Source organism: Pseudoliparis swirei, chromosome 18 (genome assembly GCF_029220125.1).
Source record: "Pseudoliparis swirei isolate HS2019 ecotype Mariana Trench chromosome 18, NWPU_hadal_v1, whole genome shotgun sequence".
NCBI classification, from domain to species: domain Eukaryota; kingdom Metazoa; phylum Chordata; class Actinopteri; order Perciformes; family Liparidae; genus Pseudoliparis; species Pseudoliparis swirei.
The window spans coordinates 20,322,648-20,335,674 of NC_079405.1; the positions used below are offsets into that span (position 1 = coordinate 20,322,648).

The 13,027-nt window shown below is 41.2% G+C and overlaps 1 protein-coding gene across 2 annotated transcripts in view; it reads left to right on the plus strand.

Moving 5' to 3' along the window:
• cntn2 (contactin 2) overlaps window positions 1–13,027 on the plus strand; it is a 65,122-nt gene that overhangs the window by 13,204 nt on the left and 38,891 nt on the right. For both annotated transcript variants that reach the window (XM_056437168.1, XM_056437167.1), the window contains exon 2: window positions 10,742–10,900. In XM_056437168.1, coding sequence (XP_056293143.1) covers window positions 10,840–10,900 — 61 coding nt within the window. In that variant the 5' untranslated portion in view covers window positions 10,742–10,839. The remainder of the gene's footprint in view (window positions 1–10,741; window positions 10,901–13,027) is intronic.

The following is a 13,027-nucleotide window of genomic DNA, read 5'->3' on the forward strand; positions in this document are numbered from 1 at the left end:
GGCTGTGAAGCAGAGAGGAGAAAGTGTAGTCACCTTTGTGCATGACTGTTTAGTTTTATGCACTTTTTGTATAATTATTACATATTTTTGTGTTCATCCTCAAGCAGTAAAAGTTTCCACTGATACCGTGCTCAGGTTCTTACAGTAGGCTTTTCAACGCATTCACATATTTCCTAATTCAATCTTAATTTAGTTAATTACATTTTGTATTCTTGCCTTTTTTAGATAAAACAAGCTTTTACCCAACAAAGAAGTAAAAAAGTATGGGTAGAACAGGATCTTAATGAATATTTCCCTAGTTTGAACCCCGTTCTTTATTTAACCTTTCATAGACTAGAATATTCATCTCATGTTGTCAAGTTGGACAAAAAAAGGATATATAAACCATATTTTTAATAAAGTTGCTTTAAACTATCATCTTGATATTAGATCACCGATTCCCCTGGTAAGAGGTACTACAGACGCTACCTGGAACCCAAGTCGGGTCAGGTCCAGGTTTGCAACTAACTATTAATTCTCATGTTGGAATAATCAGCAATTTTTGTATTATTAGCAAACCATGGATTTGATTAGTATCATTTTTTAATTAGTCCTTGTGGCCAAATCGACTACAGACTAATTGGGCCCAAGTAGGTGTGTCCTTTTACATGAGCAGGTAGAGAGGACAAAGAACCTCTTCATATGTCAACTGACTTCTGCTCTCAAGTCAAGTGACTGTGATGAGAGTGTGTTCTGTGAGCGCTGCGTGGTCAGACACTGTGCGTGTATCAGTCATTGTGCTTCAGTAAATGGTTCTCTGTTCAACAAGGCCAGAGGTGGCGAAGGGGACTCACAGACCCTCTGTTGTTCTGGAGTGATCGGGGACACACACACACTCACACACACGCATGCTGTGTGTGTGAGTGTGTCCTGGTGAAGTCATCCTCAGTATGCGTGAAGTCATCCTGCTCTCCCTGTGAGAGGATGGGGAACTAATAGCTGGTTCAGGGTGCAGCATGGAGATGTTTATCTTTCTCTCTGGGTACCGGCTCAGGTCTCCTCATTACACACCGTCCTCTCCAGTTTCACAGTTCAGCACGTCTCGATATGACCGCTCATTCTTTCCCTCCGTCGGTTCTCCAGTAATTGTGTTTTTCCCTGTATGTGGTCGCTCAATTAATGCCTAACTTTCAAAATGATGGGGGTCGGGGGGGCCGGTGTACGCTGTGCAGGAGTAGGCGTTACCCTGCAGGGTTAATTAGATGCTTGATCGGCTGAATTCCTATTCACATTTCATGGTACATTGCTGTTGGCATGTTGCAATTTTGTTTTAGGCTGACGAGATTCACAAACCTTTTAATTGTTTTTAAACGGATCATAAAACTCACGCTTTAGATCAGCACAAAAGAAAAAAATGGAGCAAATGTAACATTTTTAACCGATTCCATTTTTTTAAAGCGTATTCTTATTGCCTATCATTGATGATAGATATTAACAGATAAAGATCCCTTTGTTGTTTGTTTTTAGCAGCTGGTCTACAAGGATCAACTCAATTACTTATTTTTTGCAACCATCCAAACAGATTATTTTAACTGCTCAGAAATCTGTAAACGATCAACAATTATGAATGTTATTTCTATTTCATAAAAAATACAATTTAAATAAAAAACAAACACATTACATTGTTATGGATTAAAAAAAATATTGTCATAAGTCAATTTAATGATGTAATATTCTTCTTTGAGCATGTGATAACAGCTCATAATTCATCTCTATTTATGTTGTTGTGAAAACATTTCCTTCAAACTACTGAATTTATTCAAGTGTCTCACCAACACTACATTTCACCAAAATTACGTGAACACATTATGATAACATAATAAGTTACCGTATTTACTTTACCCAATACTCATTTTCTCTGAACAGAGCCTGAACGCATCATAATGTAACTGAACGTTCTGGAACATTCGCTCTCCTCTCCATTTTCACCATTGGAAACGTAACTAAAGCGAAAAGCAAGACGGCATTTTGATCAGCATCGTGCCCCAAAGCTGCCGGAGCTAAAAGTATCACTCTGTGCTTCTTCACTGGTACACACAGATAAGGTATATAATAATAATATATAAACATAAGGATGAAAATCTGCATACTCTGAAGTAAAATTTGCATTTCTTTGGTGATGTGTTCAAGTCCCATGAGAAGGATTTCTGTCTTTTTATAAATATAATATAACGATGTCAGTGTGTCGATCCAGTTTTTGCTTTTCGAAACCAACAATCAGAACAAGCGGAACACTAAAGAGTAAAAGTGTGCTCCACTATCCCAATCTGCACCATTCATTTCGTCTTCCCCCCCTCTAAGACCGCAGGCTGTTCACGCTGCCTTCAGGTGCGTTCATTTGGAACAACTTTAGCATGGTTTTTCTGAAGCATGCTGAACCTTTTGTGCTGTCCAGTCGCATTCACACTGACCCGAAGACATTCCAAGTGAGGACAGAGTCTTCGTACTTCGACCCAACTAAGAACCTCATCTGACTCAACTGAGAACCTCATCCATTGACACAGAATATAATCCACTTTCATAAATAGAATAGTAGAGCCGCTCTGAGACGGTGTCGGAAGTGTATCGACCAGAAAGACACAAGGCCAGAGTAAGGTCAAGCAGCGCTGCACTGATACACTGCACTCTCTCCACTCAGCACCCATTAAAAATACATTGGTATATGAGGGCTCAGTGCCATGTGAAATGTCCCGACCTGGCCGAGAGGTCAGGGCATTTTGTAAGAACTTAGCGATAAACAGCTTCTGTAAAAGCAAGCAAGGAAATGACCTAAGAAACATGACAGGTTAAAAAGTCTAAACAGGAAGACTCCTTAGTGTCCTAGTCCAGACCGTCTCAGCTCATGGTTCATTTTTGTCAAATACAAGCAGAATACCAGCTAATACTAAAACCAGAATGAAACTGTCCTGGCAGTAATACTACGACGACGACTACTACTACTACTAATACTACTACTGCTACTACTACTACTAATAATAATAACTTCATTTATATAGCACCTTTAAAAACAGAGTTTACAAAGTGCTCGACAGAGAATCAAGGCAAAACAAATAGAATGGTAAGATACACATACAAAATAAAAAACAACGGACAAACTAAATTAGGGGAACCAAAGAACTGCATAAAAGGACGACATCACTTAAAACTGTTCTATAAAAATGGGGTTTAAGAAGTGATTTAAGTAAGAAGTTACTGTAATGATGCCATTAGGCTGAAGGGTATACATATAAGAATAATAATTGAAATACACACACACTAACAGATCTTTCAATGTCAACATTTTGATTGTTGAGTATACACCAGGATCCCCGTTTGTATTTCCGATGGAGCATTTGAATATTCTCACACAGACAGAAAGCTCGGGGTCGGGTTAGACGCACAGTTGAACCCACATTCGGTCTGAATGCAAATTAATCCCTCCAGTCGTACTTTTTAAATGCCAAGTATTTCTCTTCTGCTTTTCCAGAGGGGCCCTTCACACTACAGTGCGCCACACAAGAGATTAAACTCTGGTCCCCCGTGCTTCTTTTCTCTAAACACGCACAATAGTGGGCAGATAGACCGACCATATGACCAGGAATTAATATAGAATAAAGAAAATGACAAGGATTGAGTCACTCAGAAATGATTTGGTCACTTTTTGGACTTTGGATATTTTGTAAATAAAAGACCAGAAAAACATTTTAGTACTTTTCCCTGAGTTCTTTTCATATATATATATATATATATATATATACACAGTGTTTCCCCTAGGTTTACAGCTTCGGGGGGGGGGGGGGGGGGGACCGACTGACCGACACAAACACTTGAAACATTTGTTGGTGTTCATTTATTTTCATGACCACCACAAAGGGTTCACGTTTTGTCACTGCAGTGGATTTTTCGGTGCTTTTCAAAGAAGAGTTCCAGAGCCTCTTGATAAGGAAAGTGAGAAACATCTGGCCCATTAATTGAAATCCGCAGGCAGGCAGCAAGATGGTCTCTTTGCAGCCTGTTGCGGATGTTTGTCTTGACCTGCAAATACATAAATTGTTAGGCTTTAAAAGTGAAAGCTGATATCTTAAAATAGTGATAGCTTACACGGCAAATCCCATTGTGAAAAGTATATATTACTCTGTTCATGGTGGAGAAGTCCCTCTCACAGTTTACACTGCTGACTGGGACTGTGAGGGCAATGGCAGCCAGCAGGCTCCTTGTTGGGTTAGGGTCAGCGACGTGTTCCATCTTCTCCACCGTAGGAGCGTTTAAAAAATGCAGATATAGCGGTTTGTTTTTCACGCGACATATTCAACGCTCTCTGCCGGCTAGTGGGAGTGTGCTACGCCCCGATGCGTGCAGACACGCCGGCATCGGAGCTCTGCGGCGCGCGAGACGGAGAGCCGAGAAGTGTTAACGCGACACGTAGAGACAGAAATGACATGCTGTTGTGTAGAGACGATCAATAACAGACGGCTGTTTAGTTTGTTTAATAAAAGAACAAAGACGTGATCTTTAAGAAAAGGGACCGTAAATTACTTCTGCTGTAATCTGGCGCGATAGAGAAAATTACAGGATGGGGTAGGCGGGTGGTGGTCCTTGAAAGGAGTGTGTGCCCCATCAGCAGATGTCCACACAGCCCTCAAAGACCCTCAGCCTTGGGCGGTCATTCTCCTTTATGGAGCGTGAAGGTGGGAGAGAGACGCAGTGTGGTGAAGGACAGAGAGAGTGTGTGTGTGTGTGTGTGTGTGTGTCCCACAGTTTTGCTCTCAATGCGAAGAGCCCCTTAGACTTTTTCTGCTGCAGTCTTCAAGTGTCCTTCACCAGGCTCAACTCCTAAGTGCAAGATAGAGACACAAGGACATATCTCAGCCACTTCAGATGACTGAAAAAAGTGTGAGGCCGTAATGGTCTTCGAAGAGAAGAACAAAAATATCAAATGGATAAACCAAAACATTGGACACACTGACACAACCTCTGATGGCAGTATGAATCGTCAATGGATCTTTACGAAGACCATAAGTTCACCGATATGTTGTAATTCATCCGGCAGTTCTGACATTTTTCTGAGGCACAAGAGTAACCATATGATGGTCTGAGAGATGGAGTCAGGGGATTGCCATGGTCTTTAGGATATATCCTCTGCCCACCATGGCAATTGATACATAGCTCCAATGAGACATTTCTCTTCAAACTAACAAGTGAACCTGGCGCTAAACTGAACGAAAAGTCATGGGATCACAATAGTTAATCGGATTCATCATCTTCTCAACCTGTCCAACGGTTTTCTAAACCAAAGTGGTGGACTGACAGGCTGACTGAGCGTCTGACATTCCTCATTGGTTGTTTGCTCAAACATTTAACATGAGCTACATTTTGGACGAACGCCCTCTCGTGGTTGTACAAATAATGACTGTTGTCAGTCAGATGCAAAGATGGATAAAGCATGATTGACGGCCGTAGGGACGTCACAAGAACCAGTACTTTGGTGCGTTGGATCAGGAGTAAAGACTAACAGCGTCCTGTGGATGGTAGAACATTTCCCATTTACGTGTTCAAGGACTACTCAGTAAGAATAAGTATTGGGCGAAGGTAAATTATAACATAGTTATGATGTGTAGCATATTGCGCAAGACTTAAAGCGAAATATCACGGGTTAATGCAAACTTTAAAAGATAAGTGTTGAATCTTGAAGTGCATCGTTTTGTTTTGTTTTTACTTGGGTATTAAGAATACTGGAATTTTGCTGTTATCCTACTTCTTCCAGAAGTTCCTGGTCTGATGAAATCATAGACTGTCTATAAGAAGTGGATAGTCATTAAGACGTCCTCCATTGGTTTGTATAATGACGTTTTGAAGCCTTGAATTCGGCACAGCATGTGATTATGGTCGTTGCCATGTTGTTTTTATGCAGCCAATGAACACAAGTGACCATATTTGACAGTGATTTAGAGAAATCTTCTCTTATACTTTAGACAACCAGAGGAGTCGCCCCCCTGGTGGGCAGTGGAGAGAATGCCGCTTGAACACTTCACTTGAATGGCTTCCCTCAGCAAGAACCAGTGTGACAGATGGGTTACATCCCTGAGTGGTTGAATGTGTCTGAAAACAGATGACAGAAGGCCCATAGTGTGAAATTAAGATGGATTGTTGTTGCCAGCTCAGTTAGCAGATGTGCGTAACATCAGATGTCAGCATGCACATTGAGCAGCTGAGCGTTCCACTTTTACTACGGCAAAACATTGAATGTGCTTCCTGTGTTGGGTATGTTGTGATGCATGGACAGCGAGTGGTCAGTTGTAGTTCCTCCTCCATGGCCTCCGTCATGTGTCACTCCCACTTTTACACGTGAGTATTGACAGTGGGGTCAGTGTAATATACAGAGCTAATCGGAGCCTGAATTGCAGGGTCGTCTCCTGGGAAGGGCCGTGAGGTTTAGCGTTGAGGTGATACGCTCCAATAAAGGAGGGAGCCTCACGGGTCGTATGTGTAGAAAAAAAACTGGAGCTCAACAATCAGATTTCTTGAATTACTCAGAACTATATGTGGCCACAACATCTCTGAGACGCTCAATTCCGAAATCACTACACTCACTATCCATCATTAAACAGTAACTCATTGAAACAGTGCAGTATTTGCAAGGACATGTTATTTATAAAGAAGCATTCAGACATGAGGCCATTCAAAGTGCTTTACAGAGCTCACATTTACAGATTAAACACAGTTGCATTAAAAAGAACATAAACGAGCCCCATCAACGAGCAAATGAGTAAAGATTAAAACTGCATTTTAAAAAGCAATCAAAAGCAAACAAATAAAGGGTTACAGGGTAAAATAGGTTAATTATCTAATTTATTGTAAAGCCGCAGTAAACGACAATGTTTTGAGCACTTGGTTCATTGAAACAGGCCAATAAATCCACCACCTGTTTTAAAACACATTTTTATGTTGAAAGGGAAACTGGTTTACTTCCTTTGGATTAGAGGAGTTGATTGTTTTATATTGTAGTGACTAGGGCAAATTAGAGGTCGATGACAAAGCATAAAACTTTTGTTTTCCAGTTATTCACATTATTTAACTTGTATTTACAATTACCATGTTAGCATGCATAACAGTTCATGTGAAATTGCCATAATTAGCTAATCAGTTCCTCAGTGATGGCCAAATGTATTTTGTGAGGTCACAGTGACCTTTGACCGCTACATTTTAACAAATATACCTTTCAGCTAAGTGTTCAATTGTACCACTTATGAAGAAATGGAGTCAATGTTTTCAGACATATAATAATGCCTCCATCCATGGCTGTCCCTGGAGCAGAGACATGAACAAGGAAAATATTGCCCTCCGTATTTTGCTAATTTGAAGCGGAGCAACAACAGATACAATATTGTTCTTTGTATGATTTTTAATGAGTATAGTGCCTCAGAACAGAACACTATAATGACTAATAACTCGCGAATCATTGTCAGTCATCCTCCACCTCCACGTATTAAAAAGAGTGAAATGGCTTTTTGAATTAGTCGTTTACCTGAAGCAGCTAGCAGGAGACAGGGCTGTGTTCAGGACCAGACAAAGGAAGTAACTGGAGTTGAACTGATCTGAGGTTTCCACAAAGCTTTTAGCTACTGACAAGTATGATTTTCAGCAGGAGGACCATATGAGGACCACCTTAGTGGTAATGACTTTATGAACTTCTTTAATGAAAAGATTTTAACTATTAGGGACAAGATTAATAATCTCTTGCCCATAACCAGTGCCAATCTGTTCTCAAGTGGAATGGCCTTGGAAACCGCTGTATGCCCTGGTGTATATTTGGAGGGATTTTCTCCTATCAACCGTGACCAATTATTTTCAACGGTTTCTACTTCGAACACGTCTACCTGTCTCTTGGACCCCATCCCGACGAGGCTGCTTAAAGACGTTTTGCCTTTAATTGGCGGTGGCTCTATTAGATATTATCAATGTGTCTCTGCTAACAGGCCACGTACCACACTCCTTCAAGGTGGCTGTTATTAAACCTCTCCTGAAGAAGCCCACTCTGGATCCAGAGGTATTGGCTAACTACAGACCGATCTCTAACCTCCTTCCTCTCCAAGATCCTTGAGAAAGTGGTCGCAAATCAGTTGTGCGACTTTCTACATCATAATAGTTTATTTGAGAAATTTCAATCAGGATTTAGAAAACACCACAGCACTGAGACGGCACTGGTGAAAATTACAAATGACCTCTTAATGGCAGCAGATAAAGGACTCCTCTCTGTCCTGGTCTTGTTAGACCTTAGTGCTGCATTCGACACCATTGACCATGACATCCTGTTACAGAGACTGGAGCAGTCGATTGGCATTTCAGGCACGGCACTAATTTGGTTTAAATCCTATTTATCAGATCGATCTCAGTTTGTATTTGTAGCGATGGCCTCGATAACCACCAACGTTAATCACGGAGTTCCACAAGGTTCTGTGCTTGGACCAATTTTATTTACCTTATACATGCTTCCTTTGGGCAATATTATCAGGAAACACTCCATAAACTTTCATTGTTATGCAGATGACACTCAACTATATTTATCGATAAAACCAGAGGAGAGCAACCAACTCTGTAAAATTCAAGCATGTCTTAAAGACATAAAACATGGATGACCTGCAACTTCTTGATGTTAAACTCAGACAAAACCGAAGTAATTTTAATCGGCCCTGAGCACCTCAGAGATCAATTATCTGGTGATGTGGATTCTGTCTGGCATCCAACACCACTGTAAAGAATCTTGGCGTTATCTTTGATCGGGACTTGTCCTTTAACTCCCACGTAAAGCAAATCTCAAGGACTGCATTCTTTCATCTACGTAATATTTCAAAAATCAGGCACATCTTGTCTCAAAAGATGCAGAAAAATTGGTTCACGCTTCTAGTACTTGAGACTGGATTACTGCAACTCCTTATTAGCAGGCTGCTCTAATAAATCTCTTAGGTCCCTCCAGTTGATCCAGAATGCTGCAGCTCGTGTTCTCACTAAAACTAAGAAAGAGATCACATCACTCCTGCACTAGCTGCTCTGCACTGGCTCCCAGTAAAATCAAGAATCACTTTTAAAATTCTTCTCTTAACCTACAAAGCCTTGATTGGTGATGCTCCATCATATCTTAAGGAGCTTGTCGCACTATATTGCCCCACTAGAGAGCTACGCTCACTAAATGCGGGACTACTTGTAGTTCCTAGAGTCTTAAAAAGTAGAATGGGAGCCAGAGCCTTTGGTTATCAAGCTCCTCTTTTATGGAACCAGCTTCCAATTTCAGTCCGGGAGGCAGACACAGTCACCTCGTTAAGAGTAGACTTAAGACCTTCCTCTTTGACAGAGCTTATAGTTAGGGCTGAATCAGGTTTGCCCTGGTCCAGCCCCTTGATATGCTGCTATAGGCTTATAGCTGGATGCACTGAGTACCTATCTCCTCTTTTTCTCTCCTTAAGGATGAATTTTCATCTCTCAATCACACGTTACTAACTCTGCTTTCTCCCGGAAGTCCTTTTGACTTTACGTCTCATGGGGTCATCGGACCCTATGAGACGGCATAGATCCTATCTGCCTGATGGATCGTCTGGGTCGTGGAATTCCTGCTCATGACTACGCCACTGTCCTGTTGAGACTCCGCCCTCCTCCTCCCCACCGCCATCTGCCTGATGGATCGTGGAGGTCTCCATCGTGGAATATGCCTACTATGAACTATTCATACACTCTGTCATATTCATTGAATGTATTTTAACTCTAAATCTGTCCTTCTGTACACATTACATCTATTGCATCTGTCCATCCTAGGAGAGGATCCTCCTCTGTTGCTCTCCTCCAGGTTTCTTCCTTTTTTCCCCTGAAGGGTTATTTGGGAGTTTTCCTGGTCCGATGTGAGGTTTTGGGGCAGGGATGTCTATGTGTACAGATTGTAGACAAATTTGTAATTTGTGAAATTGGGCTATACAAATAAACTGAATTGAATTGAATTGAATGTGGGGGGGGGGGGGGGGTTATGGGTAAGAGGGAATCGACCGTTGGAAAAAGATGTAGCTGAACAAAGGGGTGCTCTAATGCTGGTGGGGCTGTCCAAAAAAAAGATCTGATCATCATTATTTATTTACAAAGCAAAAACATCGGTGGAGTTTAAGATGGGCAGATTTAGAAATGTTGCTGGGAAACGGGACTAGATCCCAACTTGATAAATGGATGGAAATAATATAGAGTGAGAAGGAACAAACATTACTACTACGAATAGTGTTGTTGCAAGAATAGTTTAAATGTCAGGACCAAGGACCGAGGGGTTTTAGAAGTTGAGGGCTTCACGGTCACGGTTAGCCGTTGGTTGGTGGACAACAAGTTTCAAGTCACAAATTTGGCATAATGGCCGTGCCCATTTTGCTTTTGGTGGGAGAAGTGAACATATTTTGTAAAGGGGGTGGAGCTCATGTTGGAGCAGGCGATGAGTGGGCCCAGGTACTGTTAGCACAGCAATACTAATTTTGATTAGTGAAGAAACTGTCCGACAACAAAGATGTTCTTCCCGTAAAGAGCAGAGGAGTCGCCCCCTGGAGCAATGGCTTCACTTTTCAGGTTGACGACTGGGTTTAATAGATGGGAAGTCAACTGTTATAAAAACATTTTAAGCAATGAATGCTTATTTAATTCACTTCCTCCATGGAGCTACTGGAGCTGTCATGTAAGTAATCTTCTTTTTCCTTCACAGATTGAACGCCTCTTCCTCTTCTGAGATAAAGTGACCAGGTTTTGATCGCATCTGCTCCTGATCCGTTTTCGATCCTGTTGTAATCCAGCTGGATCTAGATGATGGAGCGCCTGCTGTGCCTGCTGGTCCTCAGCTCAGTAGCTCTGAAGAAGGCTCTCGGTAAGTTCCTCTTTACTGCACACAAGTCATGTCGGCACATTGATTTGACAAAATGTAACAAAATAAGCTGGTTCTTTTGGAGCTGTGATCATTGTGGAAGCAGGATAATACACATCAAATGAAAGCTAACATTAACACTGATGTAACAGAAGGAGATAATGAGGACTACAGCATCTGCTCTGTAAATGACCTCCCGATGGTGCATGTTCCAGTCAGTATGACGCTGACCCCTCTATGCAGACAGATGAATCCTATGCATAATAGTCATTAGATCATTTTATTTTTCTGTTTGTTCTGGCTGATGATGAGACTAACAGCCATGACAGACTCAACACAACATTGAGCGTCAGCTTTTGAAGTGAGACCCACATTAGCTTTTCTTAACTACAAGCCTCATGTCTTGAACAAATAACCAAATCATCGTCCACCAGGGGGGGAAATGTCTTATTGTGACAGTTTGCTGGCTGCTGATAGATACCTAATGAGCTAGTCAGCACATTTAACAGATTAAACTCATGACCAAATGTCGGTATCAGTCAGAGCTGTTAAAAATAACTCATAATTAATTTGAATAAATTAAAACACAGCCCAATGTATCCGAATGCTAACATGTGCTGAAGAAATTGACGTTCTGTTCATTCTTAACTGTGTGTCGACTCAAATTGAGCACAAATCTGAACTCCCCTCAAAAAAAATTAGTTTACTGCTGTTATGCTAAATACTCTTTGGTAAGCAGTGATATCTGTCCGGGGTTTTTATTGTGAAAGGTAAGAGTGTAGCTGTATCATGGCATAGACTATGGAGCCACCATGTTACTGTGTCACTACCTTCATCAGCATAGAGGCAACTCAAGGTCTATCCTCTTCCTCTGTGCTGTAAAGGGATTCTTCAGGCAGACATAACTGAATATAGACAGCCAAGCTTAGAGGGAACCAGTCCAAACTCAGATGGTGTCATTATTCCACAACCATTAGACAATCAACATGTATTTCACAATGATAAATTAAAGAAAGAGACTTGTCTATTGTTGCATTGATTAATTATCTAAATACGTTTAACTACTTTTGATCGCAAAAAAAGAATTAGAATTAGTAATTGAACCAACAAATACTTTCCCTCAGTTTTATTTACAGTATGCTTTGGTTCGAGAGAGAAGGAGAGCGAGTTACATGTGTTGGTTGCGGCTCATTTAGCGGTTTATGGGCTGGATTACATTTTCATCATTTTTGTATCACACAGATGGGGGAGAGAATTCTATTGTCTCCATGGAGACTGTCTTCTCTAGCGGGCGGTGGCGTTGAACTGTTGCCCCGGTTTGATGAATGATACAGGTAGATGGTGATCGGCTGTAGCTTCTGTTGGAATTAACCAGCTGCGCCAGTGTGGGGCTCAGTCCACTGAACACAGCACATGTAAAATGTGCTGTTTATCATCATCAGTGCTGAGCTGAATAACAGGTGTCACAGACACAGAAGTGAAATCTGTCCCCACTGTTTGATTGAATGTGTGCACAACATGAACCAATATACTTGGCTGCAGATAAATAAGCTTCAAAATGTATTCTCCAGAATGCAGCTGCAGCCATCATGAAGCTAAACTGCTGAGGTGACATTGTATACAACTAAAAGATAAGCTCGCCAGGAGTGAGTCACTGCTCTACTACAAATATGGTATTGTTATGATGTGTGTGTGTGTGTGTTTGTTTAGGGGGGGGCATGTTTAAAGGACGAAAGACATATACACTACCGTTCAAAAGTTTGGGATCACCCAGACAATTTCATGTTTTCCATGAAACCTCAGACTTTTATTTATCAAATGAGTTGCAAAATGTATAGAAAATATAGTCAAGACATTGACCAGGTTACAAATAATGATTTGTATTTGAAGTATTAATTTTTTTCTTCAAACTTTGCTTTCGTCAAAGAATGCTCCTTTTGCAGCAATTACAGCATTGCAGACCTTTGGCATTCTAGCTGTTAATTTGTTGAGGTAATCTGTTGAAATATCACCCCACGCTTCCTGAAGCACCTGCCACAAGTTGGATTGGCTTGATGGGCACTTCTTGCAGACCATACGGTCAAGCTGCTCCCACAACAGCTCAATGGGGTTGAGATCTGGTGACTGTGC